General features: G+C 43.1%; 1 protein-coding gene across 2 annotated transcripts; it reads left to right on the top strand.

Annotated features, from left to right (window-relative positions):
• Positions 1–805: 805 nt before the first annotated feature.
• On the top strand, positions 806–19,041 carry znf821 (zinc finger protein 821). Of its 2 annotated transcripts, none has more exons than XM_006641210.3 (6): positions 806–1,327; positions 7,199–7,330; positions 7,889–8,010; positions 12,793–12,891; positions 14,649–14,815; positions 15,122–19,041. In XM_006641210.3, exons 1-6 carry the CDS (start codon positions 1,288–1,290, stop codon positions 15,891–15,893), a joined length of 1,332 nt encoding a protein of 443 aa, XP_006641273.1. In that variant the 5' UTR covers positions 806–1,287; the 3' UTR covers positions 15,894–19,041. The 2 variants fall into 2 exon arrangements, with proteins under 2 accessions (XP_006641273.1, XP_015223833.1); XM_015368347.2 differs by having other exon boundaries at positions 806–1,340.
• The last annotated feature ends 518 nt before the right edge of the window (positions 19,042–19,559 follow it).

The raw sequence follows: 19,559 nt of genomic DNA, 5'->3' as shown, positions 1-19,559 counted from the left end.
CATCCCATCCAGCGTGTATCCTGCCCCCGCGCCCCTGTATTGAATAAAGCAGTTACAACTGGAAGGATCTGTGTCGCGGTAACAAGCAGTATATTGGAACATAATACTTTTTTATTTACATCTGAAACATTTTCGTCTAAAGAACAGTGTTGGTGCTACGAACGAGACAAGACGGTTTTGAACATTAAGAATAAACCAGGCTTCTACACAAATTACTTTTTTTTTTGCTTTAAGAAACTGGTGTGAGTTCACATTCTGAAAAACAGGGTTCTTTGGGTGGGAATATTCGCCCTCGGCTGTTTTAACTATTACGTTTCATTTGGTGACCCGGAGTCTCCCACTTTTAAGTTGAACAACTTGCAAAGTAACCAGGGAACTTGTTAGTTCAATACAGTATCCAAGTAAAATATATCGTCGGGAACGAAAGCCAGTAGACGTAGGGGATCCCCTCTACTAAAGGTATACCACGATGTCTATTTCACCGAACCCGTTACAGTCAGAAGTATTTGACTATGAGTAACGCCTTCGCAACATATTACCCGTACACATTTCTGGGGAAAAAAGGATCATGTTCCACATATGTATGTATCCCTTAAGGAATAATTCTGCTTCAGTATACAAACGATCACTGATCCAGATGAACTCAAATCCAAGTTGCAAGGAACAGATGGGGAAACACGACCTAACCCGCTACTTCTACACGGCACAACCAACGACCACCATTTGTCCTCCAAGAGCTCCACGGCACATCCCATAATTCCTTGCGCGTGGGTGACGTCTAGGTACGGAGTGAGTGTCGGCGGTGCGTCTCTGCAGTGCTCTGGCAGAGCGACAGCGACACAGATTCGGGGCAATTCGGGGCTGATCGGCGAAGAACATCCCAACCAGGGGCTGGATTTTACCTCATTCAAAACGTTTTTTTTTAAGTGTGTAGATGGCCAAACCGTAGAAAACAAATTATACGGCGTCTTATCAAAGGAATATGTGATTCTCATTTTTTTCAGAAAAAAGAACGCGTCTTTTTTATTGAAACGATTTTCTTCATTTAAAAAATTGTCCCCCGACTATCTACCAATGTATTCTTTATCGCTACCCGGGTAGATATTTGTTTTCGCTTGGGGGTTATTTTTTAAATTTCATTTTCACTCCGTTGAAGTCTTGCTCCCTAAAAAGGGGAGCGTTTTTTTTTTAAGGAAAACATATATATTTTTTTGTTCGAGGAAATCTTCAAATCTGTCGGGTCTAGGTGGGGATTCGAGTTTTTTTCAGCCGGGAGAAGGGGATAATATGTCCAGGCGCAAACAGACCAACCCCTTCAAAGTTAATTGTAGGTATCACAGGTATTGCAAATCTCTCTCTATTTTAATCGTAGCAAGGTTAGCAGCCCCAGCAGGACCTCAATATAGGGTTCTGTTGGTGTGATGGTTGTTCTTTGAACGAAACTCAGCAATGTTGCTAGTTGATTGTTTTCCTGGGGCTGTCGTGTCCTCCCTGTTTTGAACTTCTGTATGTGATGTATTTTCAAAACGGTAAGTCGACGGATTTTATAAAATGTTAGCTTCTATACAGAACTGTGTCATGTTTCAGTGTTATACCTGCATTGAAACCCTGATCTCTCCTTACATCGTTTTGTCGCCTCCCTTGTTTTCATTGTAGCTGCCTGTGCAACTCCGACGAGCGTCATTAATTCATAATTGTCAACAAAACACTTGAGATAATTAATTCATTGCTCTGTCAATACAACACTAGAGACTCTGTGAGTGGGAGTCGCCCACTTGTTTTAGTGCTGCGTGGGATTCAACGTGGAGCAATGAAGAGAGGTTGCTTATGGTGCGAGTGTCCTGTGATGGGACGCTTCTCCATTCGTTGGTGTAATGACTTGTAGTGGACGGAAAACACACTATTATTGTTCAGTTGAGTCTCGGTGGCAGTAGAGAAAAAAGGTGTACAGTTAACCGGGGTCTTGGTTATTTGGTAACTAGACTAATGTTATTCCCATAACATTGATATTCCTTTTTCTCAACCTGAGGAGGGAGGGCATTCCCAGCACTTTATCACAGCTGGGATCAAAGTTGAGATGATGGAACAGTGCCTCTGGACGGATCCATATGAAGGAGTTTGTACGTGTTCCATAGCCTAATTGAAAAGTAAAGTATTGGACCACGACATGATGGAAATCATGTTTCTCTTTCTCAGATGCTGCTTGTTTAGTCATCCCAAGGAGAGCAGTCCACACACAACAGGCTCTCTCTTTCCAGAATCCTGGTCTCTCCCCCAACTCGCCTGTCTTACTTAATTGGTTGATGCTGGCGTTTGAAACTTGTTGATTTGCAAAAACTGGGCCGACCAAATGCAATATCGATTGATATTGTAAAGCTTGCAAGGACGTAGCTTTACATTGAAAACGGTTTACATTGAAGCCTGATGCTTTGTTAAGATGTCGGCTGGCTCTCAAGTTGTGAAGAACTAGCTGATGTGTGGGGAGCGTTCTGGCGGACTATGGCTGCCGTCACATCATCCAGGTGGGGCTGCACATTGATGGTGGTGGAGGGGAGTCCCCATTACCTGTAAAGCGCTTTGAGTGGAGTATCCAGAAAAGCACTATATAAGTGTAAGCGATTATTATTATTCCTGGCTTGTTTGAGGATACAGTAAGCCTGCTTTTGTCCCTTCCGTCCCACTGCACAGCAGTACAGAGGTGCTGCATATCCAAACCCAAATCTGCTCTCGAAAGACGGAGAGAACGAAAACTTCTTATTCTGATGTAGATTGTTCTTGATATTTGTGGCCTCTGGTTTTTGCCTTCTTATGGGGAAAAACAATCCAGTATTTCAAAAGAATAGGTTGTTCACAAATCCGGTGTAAAGTGTAGTGGTGTTTCAGTTACATGTCATGAAGGGAGTTTTTTTTACACAAATCCCTGCCTCTTATTTACAGTTTTTTTTTTGTCATAGCCTTCCTTTTTTATGGTAGAAAAGGAACTAGCAGGGGCAGTTTTAATCTATGGAAATTGGCAATGTTTATGCCAAGACTTTAATAATGTTGCTCATACTTCCAGGAACATTCCCAGTGTGTGAGAGGGATATAAGGAGGTGGATGCATGGAGATTGTGGCTTGGGGTGGTTCACAGGACATTTAAGTCCTCTTTTCATCAGAGCTCTGAGTTATAGTCTTCAACTACTTATTTGCCTAATTGAAGCAGCTTGACCCATTTTTCATTTCTAAAGCCATTGATGACTTCTGTTGCAAAGCTGAGATTTGCACATTGCAGGCATCAGAAATGGGCTGCTGTGGAAGTTGTGTGTTAAGGGAGGTTGTTTGTATGCATCTGTGACCACTTCACCCCCACTGGTACAGAAAGATTCTGCACTGGTGAGCTTGGCTTGGTGGGTTATCTTTTGGTTTTAAGATATTGTACTGTTGGCAGCAGTGGAGATGGAGGTGTGTGCTTGGTATATGGTAGACAAGCACAGAGTTGGTCCTGGCTTATTTAGCTATGATCAGCCTGTTGATGAATCACAGTACCTCATGATTATGATGCTACATGTTGTAAGAAGTGAATACGCCATGATACATGACCAAAAGCACAACGTCGTCACTTGCTGCAGTGCGTTTAGTGTCTGATGAATCATAACTAAGGAATATGGATGAATATGTTCCCTTTTTGACCTCATTTTAAATACTACATTTGCCTTACAAAGTTTCTGCCACAAATGAAGACTGTGTAATGACATGTCCAAAAAATCATGCATCACCAAGGCCATCTAATTCATCTCTTGATACATATTTTGTCCACGCCTTCGAATTCGCAGCATTCAAGGGGGGGCTCTGCAGGATGCCAAGGAGCATTTAAGTCCATCAAAGTGGATTGTGTTGCTAAATCGTTAGTGGGAGCAAAGTGGCTGGAGGCTTATATTCTAAATGCAGACAGTTTGTTTTGAAATGGTTAGGAAATGCATGTGACCTAGTTTTGTTCAGGGTGTGATTTTTTTGTAAGTACACCCAAAACAAACCAGTCCGGTCAAATCAAATGTAGAAGTTTAGTTCCACATTTTTAACCATTCATATAATCCCTAATCAATAGAATAAGCGTCTAAAAATGTTTCTATGTCTTTCTAATACTTAGACAATCTTCTCATGGTCTAACGCATAGTGCAACCAAAAATAAAAAACAGCCTTGTCCCTGTTGCTAAAGCATGTCTCTGTCTAAAACATAACAGTGACCAAACTGATGGTAAGAACTACATTGCAGGGAGTATTGTGTTTTTATTTCAGCCTAGAGCTTGTCTGCCTCTGCTTGCCTGTCTGTCTGTTTCACATAGGTTCTGTGCCAGCACACACACCCTGCTTTGCTTTTTGGCTAAAGAGTAGTATAAGGCACCAGGGAATAACATGGAAAATCCAAATTGACTTTACTGACCTTCCCTGCTGAACATTTCCATCATACAAACTTTTAGCAGTTTGAGTTGACAGTTTTTTTTTAATACAATTCAGCTTTTAAATTGTTACAAGTTAAAATCCTGGTCAATAGCTCAATTTCTTGGCTCTGTATCGCTTGATTTCTGAATCGGTTTCTTTAACGAAAGACTGTAATTATCGCAGCTTATATTTCTAATGCTCATGTGAACATGAACATGCAGTTTCAGCTTTCTTTTCTTGGTGTCTATCTGACTTGCTGAAGGATTGAGAGACTCCCTGCAGGGGAAAAATAATTAGGATCTTTTGAGTAAATCTACTGGTGGCTATCAGGTAGAAGAGTTAGCACGTGGTTCATAAACAGCAATGCAAAGTAATTAGTGTCCTGCAGTATCTGTTGATGAAAAGAAAACACCACTTGTTTATTCAGCACGATCAAAGCGTAAATTTGATTATTCTCCTCTTCCCATGCAGTCTGCTTGCATTCAAGGATGTTATTATGGGGGACATACAGTATGAATGAGCAGTACTTTATATACTGCATTTGTATCACAGTATTGCTGCTGGGGTAAGAAAACTCTCTTGAAGTTTTCTAATGAAGCGTGCCTTACAGTTTCTCGGCCGATGACATCTGAAGTTGCAGTCTGCTCGTTGATTGTTCTTAGCGAGAAAGGGTGCACATCAGAAACCAGAATTGTTTAACTCATTTGTGTGGAAAACCCAACATCTTTTTGGTGTGGTACAGCTTCCTAAACAAATGAGTACAGCAATGCCATAACTGTATTACGGATCTTCTGGTTCTCTTTGGATTAGCCGCTGGCTGAAGGCAGGAGAACTATTGACTCTTCATTTCACTGAATTTCTTCATGGAAGGATCTTTCAGAGCCAAGATGGAGGCATGGAGCCTCCTTCTGCTTTGGCCTATTGTAATCAGTGGTAGGTGCCCTAACATGTTTGTCCCAACTCTTGCATCGACCCAGCATTTCCTTAAACCCAAAGCACTTGCTCGCTACCACATTGGACTGGGGGGATGTGCTAGCCATTTTCTAATGTAATTCTTCTCGTACAAAATGAATGGGGAGGGATTGGAATAAGTTAGACAATTCCAGAGTACTTGGTGTCAGTGACCATTGGAGCCCAGTTTTGGTTTTTGTGTTGTGTTTTTTGTCCCCCCCACCCCCCCCACCCCTTCCTTTCTGTGTCTGTTGGCTAATGAGTTTGTCTCTTTGTCTGGCTTCAGTCAGACACTGCGTCACCTCCTGCCTACAGACACACAGACTCAAAGAGATAACATCAGAGTGGCAGGCAGGCAGGCAGGGAGAGGGAGGGAGGGAGGGAAGGGTGAGGGAGACAGATGTACAGACAGAATGCAGCAGTGGGGGATGGGCGCCTCACTCACATCAATCATGGGCTGTGCACTGCTGAACCAGCTCGTCCTAATAGTTCAGTGCGGCCCCAGAAACTACTGCTCCCATTGCACACCAAAGAATTACTTGAAATGTTGTTTTTTTCTGTTGTGAGGAATAACAATGTGGTGGGAAATATTTATTTAAACTTTTGTCCTGGAATGGAAGTGGTAGAGCAGGAATCTGCCCTGTAATTTAGGAAACCCATCTTCGTAACATTACTGTGAAGGAAAGACCTAGAAAAAGCAGGGCAGTGTTTTTAAATGCATGTATCCATATCCAGTCTAGTCAGATCTGCAGTTTTTTTCCCAGAACATTAATCTCTTTATTATTAGAAGGGCAAAGGCATAATTCACGAAGCCAGTTCTATGAGTTTAAAATCATTGGGAATTCACCTCCAGTATAAAGAATGCCAGCAATATTTATATTTCTTTTATGCACCGGTAATCCTAACAAGTAATGAATTGTGTGCATGCAAGATAGAATGTATTGAAGGGTATTGCAATGGTTCAGAAATAACTTTCAAAATGGAATTATTTGTAGGGTGCCTGCCTAAAATCAAGCATGGGATCTCTGAAGGACTGGACATAAGGCTGACTCTTTCCTGTTGAGTAACATCCTGAGAGCAGAAACAAGGGTGCTGCAGTGTATTTGTGCGGGTCAGCGCTTGGTTATCCGAGAGCAAAGCTCTAGCTTCTATCAGGAAATACAGCGCGCAGGGAGGAACCCCAGGGACAACTGCTCCATCAGCCTGAAAAGGGGGGACTACTGAGAGGGGGATGCTAGGATCTCTCTCTCTTGGATTAGGGCAATGGAAAGGAGTGCAGATAGAGGCTGCCTCTCTGGGGACTGCAGCATGCCAGTCAGCACTGTGTGCGCGATCATAGCTCATTGCCTTCTGGAATAGGAGTTTGCTTTCTGACTGCATGGATGTTCAGTGTCCTGCATGTGTGTTTCCTGCACATTTTTGTATAAGCATGCAGTGTTCCCTACCTATACATGGTGCAGGAAGGAACTTGGCCAGTGTGCTCATTCCAGGGTCAGGGGGCTTGGGAATGAATATTAAACTGTTGGTCAACCTTTGTGTGAGAGATAGATATTGTGTATTTGATTGGAAATCTAGATGACATTTATTCTGATCATTCTAAATAAGTGGTTTATTGTCCCTTGCTTGTTCTAAGAAGTTCACATCTCATCCATGCCCAGTGTACCAGAGCCATTGCATTTCATTGCATGGATTGTATGTATTAATAGCAGAATCTGTGCATTCTCATATGGAGAAGAAACCCTTTCCAAACTAGTTATTGAATCCTACTTGAAACCTAATGGTGGCTGTGGAGGTGACCATCCTTCCCCTTTTCCGCTTGTGCCCACAGGGCCTTTCCCCACAGCAGGGCTAGCTGGCCCCGAGCGCACTATGGAGACAGAGAGCAGGGAGGATTTCGCAGAGGACAGTGAGAGCCACAGCAACAACTCTCAGGAAGCAGAGGAACAGGAGAGTGGAACAGGTGAGTCTTTCTCCCAGGAACTGCAAATCAGAGCAGGTTGTTTACATGTAGACTTTCATCAAGAACATGTTGGCACGTATATTCCTACGGTTCAGCTGATCTGAGAATAGGAGGCTCGACAGCCATGATATAATAATGTGCTGAGGGTAGAAAAGTTATCGGCCTCCCCATCACTTTTAGGGCATAATGTCCTTACTAGTGTGATATGTATTGTACTGCCTGCTGTTCTCCTCTCATAACCTGAGGAACGGAGGGAGATTCTCTCAAATAATACATATCTTCTCAAAACATCTCTTACTGATCAAGAACCTAGACAGTAAAAGCTCACTCATGCAATATGTTTGAAGAAGATGACGAACAGAGACTGCCTTTGTTGATCATGTCTGTCTGTACTCAGGAAATACAATTTAATTTGCAATTTGGGTTCAAGAGCATTTAAATAAAGTGAAATTTAAAGAGCTGGCTAATGTAAAAGAGCTGGGCTTGGCCAGAAGACAGGAAGTGTCCAGTCGAGTTTCACCTTTGACCAGCAGTGTAAAAACCTCTTGTGTTTTGCAGAGGACAGCGACAGTGATCCGGACAATCACGGCGAAGACGACTCTTCCAACACATCGGCTGATGACAACATGATGTGCACCAAGAACAGTCAGAGTGTCCCTCCTGATGGGGGGGTCAAAGAGGTTGGTTTCAGAAAAGGACCTGATATTCATCACAATCCTTTAAACCTTAGGGCCTATACAAAATGTACTCAAGGTTGATATTACTATGAAAGGACTATTATTATGCAGTTTTTCTCCTTATTCTGTTTCTTATTTTTTGTGTTGGCCACGATTGGCTTGCTGCATCAGCAGCAGGTACCGAACTAAAGCAGCTCATGGGAGACACGCTGTGCATCAATGTTGAGCCTAAATTCAGAATGTTTATCTTTTGGGCTTTGCAGTGCTAATTTGCTTCCTCCGTACACTTCCTGACACTAAACTTTGAGAGGACTTTGCAGGAGCTATTTTGGCTGAAAAAGGTGTTTATCAGGGAAATGGAACAATTACAATTAGAAGTGTTAACATGGAAATACACCACAAATGCAACCAATTACACAAAAATAAAAAATAAACTAACATAAGGGAAGACGATGGTGTTGTAAAGTACATCTACAGTGTTAAAAACACCTGATTTTTTTTTTAATCCAACAAAGTGTTGTATATGAGGTAGGGCTATTTAGTGGTCTGCACAAGTTGAATCAGTACTTTCAGTCCTGCATTTTGATACACAGCTGGGATCTGTTAACCGCAACTCTTGAGACTCATCCTGTGTCTCTAGCCCTTCATTTATAATTGCATTGTACAAGACCAACCAATGTGAAGGAGGCTGGGGCCATGTGGGATTGCATTTCGTCTTTCTTTGAGTCTTCTTGTGACGTCCAACCCAGACGAATGTTTAGTGTAGGAGCAGCTATGCCTAATGCCCATTTTTATTTTAATCAATATTCTCTCTGAATTCAGTCCATGCCAGTCTTTGGGGCATGCCTGGAAAAGATCTGCGTATGAGAAATGAGTTTATTAGCCGTAGAGCCTGGAACCACAGTACCAGGCGGTGGTTTTCCTTATGGGTTATTCTGTATGAAATCGGTCAAACAGTTACTGTTTTTGGCCTTGCCTCTTTTGATTTTAAGTAAAATTATTATAAATGCCTTCCCTTAGGAGAAATGGTTTGATTGATTTCTGGACCTGAATGACCAACCATTCAGGACCTGGATTGGACCTCCCTACCTGCCATAGAGATCCATCACCGATAAACACAGAAGGGTGATTGTTATTTTGTTTTAAATAGGTTTTCAATCTTTTCTATAGTTTGTGTTAGAATTAGGTGATGTTTGACATATGCCCTCGTTTATCTCAACATGCGTAAACTCGGTTTTTGAAGTGTGTCACAGTTTAGACCCTTGTTTACATTGCCTGAAGATTGTGATGTACTCATTATTGGTTGAGACACAGCAGACCTGTGAATAAATGGTGTCAGGTTTAACTTCTGGTCATAAAAAAGCCATTTACCTGTGAGGCTCACTTTTTAACCCTCTTTTTTGCTTTGAAGCCAGTGTTCAAGGAATTTGATGTTTTGCTGTGCACATCCCCCACATCTACAACTATTGGATCAGAACAGCTAGGAAAGTAAACTATTTTGAACTCATCTTGGATGACAAGAAATATTGAGCAACATAAAAAAATACCAAGCACATTTTTTTGAGGAAGTTCATTTCTCCGCTGTATATAATATCTATTTAATGGGGTTGATGAAGTTATATTGACAGATTCCTTCACAAGCCATCTTCTTGTGCTCTATAAACCTATCAACAGGCTCACAGATGGACAGATCCAACTTCAGACTGTTGCTTTCCTCTTCCTATACTCCTTTGTATACTCATTCAGGAGATGAGCTGATTGGACCTTAACGGCAAGCAACACCAGGAAGAAAATGCATGAGCCGAGATAAACCATGATGACTGACTCAAAGGCTCATCTAAATGAGCTGTGTGTGTTTAGCAGACATCAGTTTTGCATTCTGGCGCATTGAGGATTCCACTAACATAGTGTGTGCTGCTACTGCCGGCTAACACATACTCTTTCAGGGTCAGCTATGCAAATATGGAGAAGCCTGTGTGGATGATGGGATTCTCTTCCTTTTAAACCCTCAGAAAGACTGTTGCTTTTGTTGGTGGTCCTGCCATCCCGACTTTTTAGTATAGATGAACAAAATCATCTTTGTACTGATAGAACGGTTTAATCTTCTAAGAAGTCTCCTCCGGAGGTGTTTTCCCCTTTCTTTTAGATTGGGATTTGCTAGTTTTCTTTCTCTTCTTAAAGGGCCCTTGCTGTCCTTGACATGTGATGGGTTACTTTGAACTTGGTGGCAGTTAGTCATATAGTCCAGGATGTTATTTCAACTGTTAGAATTTGATCTTCTGTTTTCACTTGAATTGAATTTATCCTTCAGCATCATTTCCTGTTATTCCAGGACATTATTGTTGGTGGTTTCTTTCTTCCCCATCACTACCTCTGAGAAGACATTCCTCAGCCTTTTCTTCAGTGCCTCCCCAAAAGTTTTTACTTTACTAGAAGTAAAAATAATCTGTAATCTGTTCCGTGCTACTTTTTCTTACAAGGTATAGCTCTAATTATTTTACCTGCACTCTTTCAGTAGAAAGAGTTTCACTTTTCTCTGCATCCGAGCCTGGAAGGATGGATTATTTGAAAAGTGGATCATCCTCATTCAAAGATTAAATTTATTAGCCTGAGTCTGGAAGTTGACAAGCTAATTAATTTCAAATGGGGACAACACCACTTTAGCCCTTACACATAAGCGCTTACTCTGTGCCTTCAGCTTGCTTCGTAGGTAATGTGTGGCTGCTGGTGATGAGCTAACTTGCCTTGCAAGTGGGTCACATCAAGCCTTGAAATCTGTAGCACTAATAAAGTTGCTCTGTGCAGATGCCAATTTGTGCAAGTAATGTTGTCCACTTCAGTTTTTTTTTTTATTTTGCTGCATTACAGTCAAATGTGCCAATAAGCAAATGTGAAAACTAAAGTAATTTCCGAGTGTATTTCCCTGCTGAAACAGAACAATCAATGCATTATTTAGGCAATATAGAGTATTCATGTGGAAGATTGACCTGACACCCTGTATTGAAGTGTATGTGGTTCCTGAACCAATAATGGGCACAACACAGAAACTTACTGAGATGTTAACAAGGGTCTAAATATGTGGAAAAAAAGAGGTCAAAGGTAAAAAGTGACTATTTTCATAACTGGTTTCACAGGATATATTAAATAGTCTGACACCTCCATTTATCAGCTTTAAGGTTATATCAAAATCAACCTTTCATGTTTATCAGTGGTGGGGATAGTGTTGGGGTCCAAAATGAGTCAACATTGAGCACCTCTGTTTCCTGAATGGTTAGTCCTTGAGGTCCAGAAATCACAGTGCAACCATTTCTCCCATGGGAAAGCATCTTTAATCAAAGTAAAAAGGTCAGCATGAGATTGATTTCTTATGCAATGGCCCTTATGGGGCATTATCTACAGGGGCTTTCTCAAAACTGATGCCTTTGCCACTCTTGGGGACCTTCCAGTCTGACCTTCAGCATGTATTTTTGAGTTTAATTTAGGTAATGTTGTAAAGTTTGTAAGTGGTATTGGATAAGTGCATCTGCTAAGCAAGTAAATAACTACATCATTTTACTTACTTTTTGTAGACAAAATATGCCCTAGGCTGATGACCTATTTTTGTTTGCAAGTAATTGGCTGTCATTCTTCTCTGATTAAGGTTGTGACATTCTTTTATTTGGTATAATAACATTTACCCCTTTCAGATACATAGTTTCTTAAAATTGCCTGCAACACATGTTGGTAATGAAGCAATTAGGATAATTAAAATATCTCAGTTTATTTGACCCATTTCATTATTTCTTCATATTTAAGTATGATGTACTGGTATACTGTTAATCTACAGCTACATAAGAGAATTTCCGTGATAAAAATGAACATACACTACCTCATCTATTTCCTATGTTCCATGATCCCCATTTCACTCTAACTAGAGCTAAAATGATCTATTTTTATGAAACTGGGGGGATACTGGAATACCCTTAAAATACACTGGGATCCTTTTATTTACAGAAACTGTCCTTTTGAAAAGAGTAGGGCTGAGCAGAAATTTAGCTGGGCTCTGGTCCTGGGTCCCATACACCTGCTGATTCGTGTTGCATCTGAGCTCTTCGCTTTAAGGAATCCTTAACTGCACCAGCAACGTGTTTGATTAGAACCGCCACACTTTTTGTATCTACTCAAAAGCTGGAGATCTTGATAGGCAATAGTTAGAAAGCTAACTTCCAACCAGCTGAGGTTAATTATTACTGTTTATTAGGTCAGTTAAATACCCAGTTATGTAAGTGAGAGCTGAAATGGAACAATAACCAAGAGGAGTGTGTCTTCATTGTGCAAAGTGCAAAAAGTGACAGTGTGGTCAAATGTTTCTTCTTGCCTCTACAACAGGTCAGAGTAACCTCCATCCCTCCTTTTTCTTCTTTCTTTGAGTTTCCTTTTTTTCTCCTTACTAAGGAGGTTTTGGTTCCTCTCCTCCGTTGTCTTCTGGGCTTTTAGGTTCTGTATCCGCAACATGTATGGTCACTTGTAAGCGCCTCGAGGCAAAAATGTTGTGAAAGGCGCTATATAAAAATAAATTGAATTTAATTGCATGTCTTCAAAAATTAATAATTCTTTCCAGACTTCAAATTGCTCCATGTAGTTTATTTTGACTCAACTCCCCCTCTTTCTGAAAATGTCATGGAAGATAAACTCCAAGCTATAACTGTGAGGCTGATCTAAAACGCCTGTTCTAAACCCCTGGATAGGAGCAACTCTGACAGTGTAAAGTGTAAACTCTTATTGCTGTTTGTGCTGCATTGGCAGGAATGTGAGGAGAAGGGGGAATCGGGGAATGGGTTCCTGTGTCCGCTGTGCACGCTGGAGTTTGGCAGTCCTGAGCAGCTCATCGCACATGTTTACCAGGTAGCGGGTTTTGCATTATTTTTATTTTATTTTAGATTATTTGTAGTACACATCACCCACTCCATCTGTCCGCAAGGGACCCCACATCCTGACATAGGGGCAGGGAAGCATAGGCAGAGTCTCTTGTATATTAACACATCACTGGCAACACCGCCCCCTGTAGGAGAGGCGCCGCATCCCTCACTGACAGTGACACACACCCACATGCACCCAGGAGTGGTCACTGTATTTGCCAGGAGAGGCCCGGCCAACGTTTCCCACCCTACCCTGTTAGCTAAGCGCAGCTGCTCGAGGAGTCCTGCTCACAGTCAGCTAGTGACCTGACCCTGCTCGAGGAATCCTGCTCACAGTCAGCTAGTGACCTGACCCTGCTCGAGGAATCCTGCTCACAGTCAGCTAGTGACCTGACCCTGCTCGAGGAATCCTGCTCACAGTCAGCTAGTGACCTGACCCTGCTCGAGGAATCCTGCTCACAGTCAGCTAGTGACCTGACCCTGCTCGAGGAATCCTGCTCACAGTCAGCTAGTGACCTGACCCTGCTCGAGGAATCCTGCTCACAGTCAGCTAGTGACCTGACCCTGCTCGAGGAATCCTGCTCACAGTCAGCTAGTGACCTGACCCTGCTCGAGGAATCCTGCTCACAGTCAGCTTGTGACCTGACCCTGCTCGAGGAATCCTGCTCACAGTCAGCTAGTGACCTGACCCATCTGACCCATACTCGAACCTGTGACTCCTGGTTTATAGAGTCCGGACTGCAATTTGGCGAGCGCTTTTACCACTCTAGAATTTGGCCTCCCGGTCTCCGCTGGAGTCGGCGCGCCCTCTGCTCCTCCGCCTCCTGCATCCGCTGCAGCCTCTTGGCCTCGCGGTCCCGCACTCGCCTCAGCTCGCGCTCCTCCGGCGTCTCGCAGGCCCGCTTGGTCTTCTTGGCCGTGCGCTCGCGCTCCAGCCGCTGGAGCCTCGCCTCCAGGGGCTCGTTCTGCCGGCGGACAGCCCACTCCCTCATGGAGGAGGACTGGGACTCCACCAGTCGCTTAAAATGATTGGCAAGTCAAAAGTGATGAATTGAAGGAAAAATGTTACGTGTACATGTACGGTAATGTACTCTACTGTTGGGGCAAAATTGACACTTTTATAGTTTTATAAAAATGTTCTGTATCGGTTTCGTTATAAGTCACAACTTTCTGTTCTCAAACTTTCTCTAATCCTGAAGTGTATTGGGGACCCCCTGTACTTTACGGTAATCCTGTGTTACTAAATTGCCAAGAAACCCTGATCGGAGTAATCTGCAAACGTAACATTTTTTCTCCAATTCATTTCTCTTACTAGGAGTAGAATAAATTAGCACACATTAAGCAGCGGTTCAGAGACCTAATTATCACTAATCCTGGGTTACTTGACATTAATGTAGGTAAGCAGTCTAGACTATTGATAATTAAGGGGACTGACAGGGCTATAATGCTGCTTGATTGTAATCTTTGGAAACCTAAAAGGACACTATTGACACACTGTAAACTATTTCAAGATTGTAACCATACAAGACCTATTATGTAATTATTGAGTAGTTTCAGGACTTGCCACACCATTTTCCCACATCAGCACATTACTTATGAACTGTTGTGCACAATCTGTGCAGATAAGAATGTATCTTAAAAACTGCTCTTGGCGTAACCTTTTATTATGTTGATTTATGGGGTTATTTTTGTGTGAGTTGTTCGTGTGGTTAACCTGGTGCGTCTCTGTCTGTGGACTGGCAGCACACGGCCATGGTCACCAGCACCAAGAGTTACGTGTGCCCCGTGTGTGGGCGTGCCCTGAGCTCACCGGGCTCGCTGGGGCGGCATCTCCTCATCCACTCGGAGGACCGGCTGTCTAACTGCGCTGTCTGCGGATCCCGCTTCACTGACACCAGCAACTTCAACAGGTGTGCCTACCGCCCCCCTGCCTCCTCGCCCCTCTCTTTTTCAGCTTAGCTGTTGATGGTCCCCTTTAAGGAAACGACACCCCAGAAATACATGTCTTGTGTTTTACCTAGGGGCTTATGTTGTGCTGACACTGTCAGAAGAGCCAAGTCAGGAAGTCATTTGTTTTAAGGATAGCAGATCAAAGGTCAGACAATATTATTAGGAAGCTTCCATGTGAGCTAGCAGTGTTCTTCAGCATTAGCAGGGCCGACGGTGGCTGTTTGTTACTGATTAACCCTGGCTTCTGCTTTGTCTTTTGGCTACAGGGAGAAGGTGCGAGAGCTCCTGAACACCAGCCACATGGAGAACAGCAACAGCGAGCAGAGCTCCTCCATGGTTCACGCTCTCGCCAACACCATCGTTTCAAACCCCAGCAGCAGCCCTGCCTCTTCGCTCCCCTCCCTCTCAGACAGCCTCATGTCTTCGCCTTCCTCTCTGCCCCCGCTCCCCGACGGGCTCAACTCCCCGGGCACTGCCCTCCCCCCGCTCCCAGACATCCTCAGCCCCATGCCCGTCTACCCCGCCGGCGTGCTGCTGGTCTGCAACAGCTGCGTGGCCTACCAGCAGCTAGTGGAGTCCCAGTCCTCCTCCATGAGGAAGTGGGCCGTCCGCCGGCAGAACGAGCCCCTGGAGGCCAGGCTCCAGCGGCTGGAGCGCGAGCGCACGGCCAAGAAGACCAAGCGGGCCTGCGAGACGCCGGAGGAGCGCGAGCTGAGGCGACTGCGGGACCGCGAGGCCAAGAGGCTGCAGCGGATGCAGGAGACGGAGGAGCAGAGGGCGCGCCGACTCCAGCGGGACCGGGAGGCCATGCGCCTGAAGCGGGCCAACGAGACGCCCGAGAAGAGGCAGGCGCGGCTGATCCGCGAGCGGGAGGCCAAGAGGCTCAAGCGCCGGCTGGAGAAGATCGACCCCTCCCTGCGGACCCAGATCGAGCACGACCCTGCTGCCATGGCAGCCCTCACTGCCGACATGAGCCTGTTCCAGTTCCCCATGCCCTGCCCTGCGCTGGACAACAGCCTCTTCATGAAGCTGCCCTAACAGGCTGGGCGCAGAGGGGCTGAAGCCCTCTTCTTCCCATGGCACAGCTGTTGATCCCAAACATGCAGAAACCGCTCTAACTCAAGATGTTTTGCCAGACCAGTAGTGTCACTGGTGCAAGTGTCCACCTCTTTTGCAGGAGCTCATGTGCAAAGAACCATTCTTGACTGGGTTTGGATTCTGGAGCCCTGGAATCGGCCATTTGCCCCCCCACCCCAGACTATTTGGGTGACCTATGGTAATGGACTGCAACGGTTACATTGGCCATGATATGGTGACACCATGGTGGTTAATGTGATCGTTTCTAAAAGCCAGGAGAACACGTATCACGGCTGATAGGCGGGAGAACCTGAGTACTGACAGGGTGCTGCAGAAGCAACACCTGACGTGAAAAAGATTGTTTCCTTGCCGTAGGAAGAAGTGAGAGGAGAATTAATTTACCAAGTATTGAACTTGAAACACTCACAGTCCAGGAAATTGTTGGTTCGGCGACACCCGGCGACGCTGGGTGGATTTGCCAGCCGGTGGCTGGAGCTGACTGGCAGCTAGTCGTCACGCTGCCCATGTGGGTCAATGGCTACCGTTTGTATCCACTGAATCTTCTACCTCGCGATGGGACCTGACAGTACTCGCTGTATAGTGGCCTGCATCTGGACTCAAATGGTTGTGCTGATAAGAGTAAGCGTGCCAGTACATACACAGATCGCTCAGCTGTACTGGCATACACATGCGTTCTGAATCTACAAAGTACTTTTTCAGACTTTCTTCCTCCTAGTCCACACCCATACTGACAGCAGAACCCAAACCTAGAATTTAATGTGGAGGGGATCCTTTCTTTTATTTCCTTTATTTTATAGTATCAGTTATTGAAAAGATATATATACACACACAAATATACCTAGTAAACATCAGTACTGTAAAAAAGAGGAATATGTTTTGAATGTCTAGTTTATAGCACATTTCCAGTTACACAAAAAACGTAAGCTATTCCTGCACACTACAGAACCGACAGCAAGTTAATTTTCTAGACTGAGGATGGACTCGGCCATTGTTGAATTCTTCTGACCGTGTGAACCACTTGAAATACTTTATTTATGTGCTGTTTTTAATTTACATTTGCAAAAAGAATGAAGCTCATACGATTTTTATTTATCAAAAATGCCAATGTTGGTGGACCTCATCGTGCTCCTTTGCGTGCGATTATTATAAATAAGCGGCATGCAATATCGTTTCCTTAATAATGTACAAAAAGGTAAAGGGAATTCATGTGACCCATGAGATTGGGATTGAGTACTCCCAAGGAATTTGTCACAGAGTGACAAGATTAGGGCTGGATTTTAAGATTTATTTCCATATCCTTTCCACGAGAAAGTTCCCCCTTTGAAATATTTGTAAGTGTATATTATCATCGTGTATCTATCATACGTCTATAGTGTATGTGTCTAGTGGATGGTCTATCCACTTTTGAAGTTGCTGCAATTACTTCTACAGAGTGGTTCACAGGGTTAACAGGATTTTCAGCTGGGGTGTCTGCTGGTACTTCACGAAGAGCCTCCGTTAAATTCAGCTTCTTTTTCTGTTGTTACTGTATAATCTGTCTCTTTCTTGCACTCAGAGACAGCAGGATCTGTCACATAAACTGAAAGTGCTAATAGTTGTTGCTAGCAGTCAGCCTAGAATTAATAGATTAATTTTTAACATATTTATTCAAGAGGTTTTCCCAGCGCAGTTATTTATAAACGCATGATTGAGTAGCCTTTTTCACTGGAGAAAGATGTGGGGATTTTGCTTAGTTTTGCATTTTCCACTGCTTTTCTTTTTCATGTAAGATTTTACATGTGGGTGACATGTAAGAGGGTTTCAACTGAGCATTAATTAATGTGCTGATACAAGTGAATTCTGAATTTACAGGACCTTACTCTGTTAAATCTGAGTTTGAAGTGACGAGAACTTCTGCAGATATCCTTAAATAGGAGGTATATTGAGTAAGCCATTTCACTAAAACATGGAATTCATTTTTTTATACTGTAACTCTTAATTAAGATGGGGAATTGAGACTGGTGTTCTGTTTGAGCCATTCCAAGTAGTATGTTGAGCTCAGAAAAAGTTTTGTAGCTAGTCACTGTTTTATTTTTTCTTAAACCTGGCACCTGGAGTGGTTCAAACTGCTATGCAATAGGAGTATTAATTCCTACAGAAGGAAAATGGATGTTTTCCATATCTATGCAGATTGTAAGGTGAAATGGACATGTACCTATTCATGCAACTCAGGCAGTGCATCTTAATAGCTTTGAGCTCATAGTTTGGCACTCTTGTCAAAGATTTGTTTTAGAGGGTAGATGTGTGAAGATACATTTTGTAGAAGTGGCTTCATTACTACCTATATGAAATCCAATATTCAGTATTTTAACAAAACCACCATTTGTTTCTGCACATCTCTGGCTTGAAACTTTAACTGAACCAAGACTTTTGTGTGTTAAGCTTTATACACTTGCAGGAAACGTTTAACTAAAGACACTGACCCTGTGCACAAGATCTTATTGTGGAGCCAACAAAGGGTTGAATGTTTACTAAAATGTGGGCATTTACTGTTCTCTGACGAGGGTGCTGATTTTAAATCAAATATGTTTTCCTATTAACCCAATGGAAATCAAGTGCTTAACTTATCATGTGAACCTTCCATTTTATTGAAAATTATGATACCGCCCATTTGGCATAAGCCCTGTACAAATGGCTTTGTAAAAAAGGCTTGTCCTGGCTTTACAGACTGGTTTAGGTTAACACTGCATGTCGTAACTGCATTTGTTTTAGATTTGTTATATATGAAAAAGTGTTCAGCTACAAGTAATGATATGCCTGCCCGTTTTTGTTTTGTCAAAGAATAGGGATCCTACATTATGCTGTTAAATCTCTTGGCCTTTTGTTAATTTATCAGGATACACTCTGTTCATGTTTACAAAAGTAACTAAAAAGGCCAAAAAGTATGGGGAAAAAAAAGGAACACTCTGTATTTATGATAGTCATGTTGTGTGTTGTGTTGTGAATGGTCAATCTGGAAACCATTCTCTGTTGCTGGATTAACAGATATGTACAAATATAAGGAGGTATAGAATGTAAAAATAAACTAACACTTTCTGAGTTTCTTTTATGATTGTCGTGAAAGGTTTTCTTATGTGACTTGTCAATCCTTCCTTTTGCTCTCAAGAACAGTCTGAATTGACCAATTGGAAGTCTGCTGTAAAATTTGCAGGCAAGGAGTGCGTGTGACCATCCCCAGCAGCAATACAAGCTGTACACCTGCAGTGCATGCCTTGAGCTGGGTTGTAAATGCTGTCTCGTTGGGCTTCTGTCCCATTCTTCAGCCTGAACAAGCATATACCCGTTCACTGCTCTATGCCTTAGATGCCTCATTGTTTCAGTTTGTCCCACAACTGTTAAATGGGATTCGGGCCTGTCTTTGTCAAGTAAAGCATCCGTGCCATTACTGTTACCTTGTCATTTAGAAGGAAAGCAGCATGAGGATGTGTGTTAGTGTATGGGAACGTTACCACTTTAGGAGGATCAACGATCAATTTGTTTTACACAAAAACCTTTGCGTTGCTAAAGGGGGACTTGGATCCAGCGCCGGTGATTCCTCCTAAGTTATTGCTCTAACACACCAGTGGC

Source organism: Lepisosteus oculatus, chromosome 20 (genome assembly GCF_040954835.1).
Source record: "Lepisosteus oculatus isolate fLepOcu1 chromosome 20, fLepOcu1.hap2, whole genome shotgun sequence".
NCBI classification, from domain to species: domain Eukaryota; kingdom Metazoa; phylum Chordata; class Actinopteri; order Semionotiformes; family Lepisosteidae; genus Lepisosteus; species Lepisosteus oculatus.
Note: the sequence above shows the minus strand (reverse complement) of the source record. Positions and strands in the feature narration are given on the sequence as shown.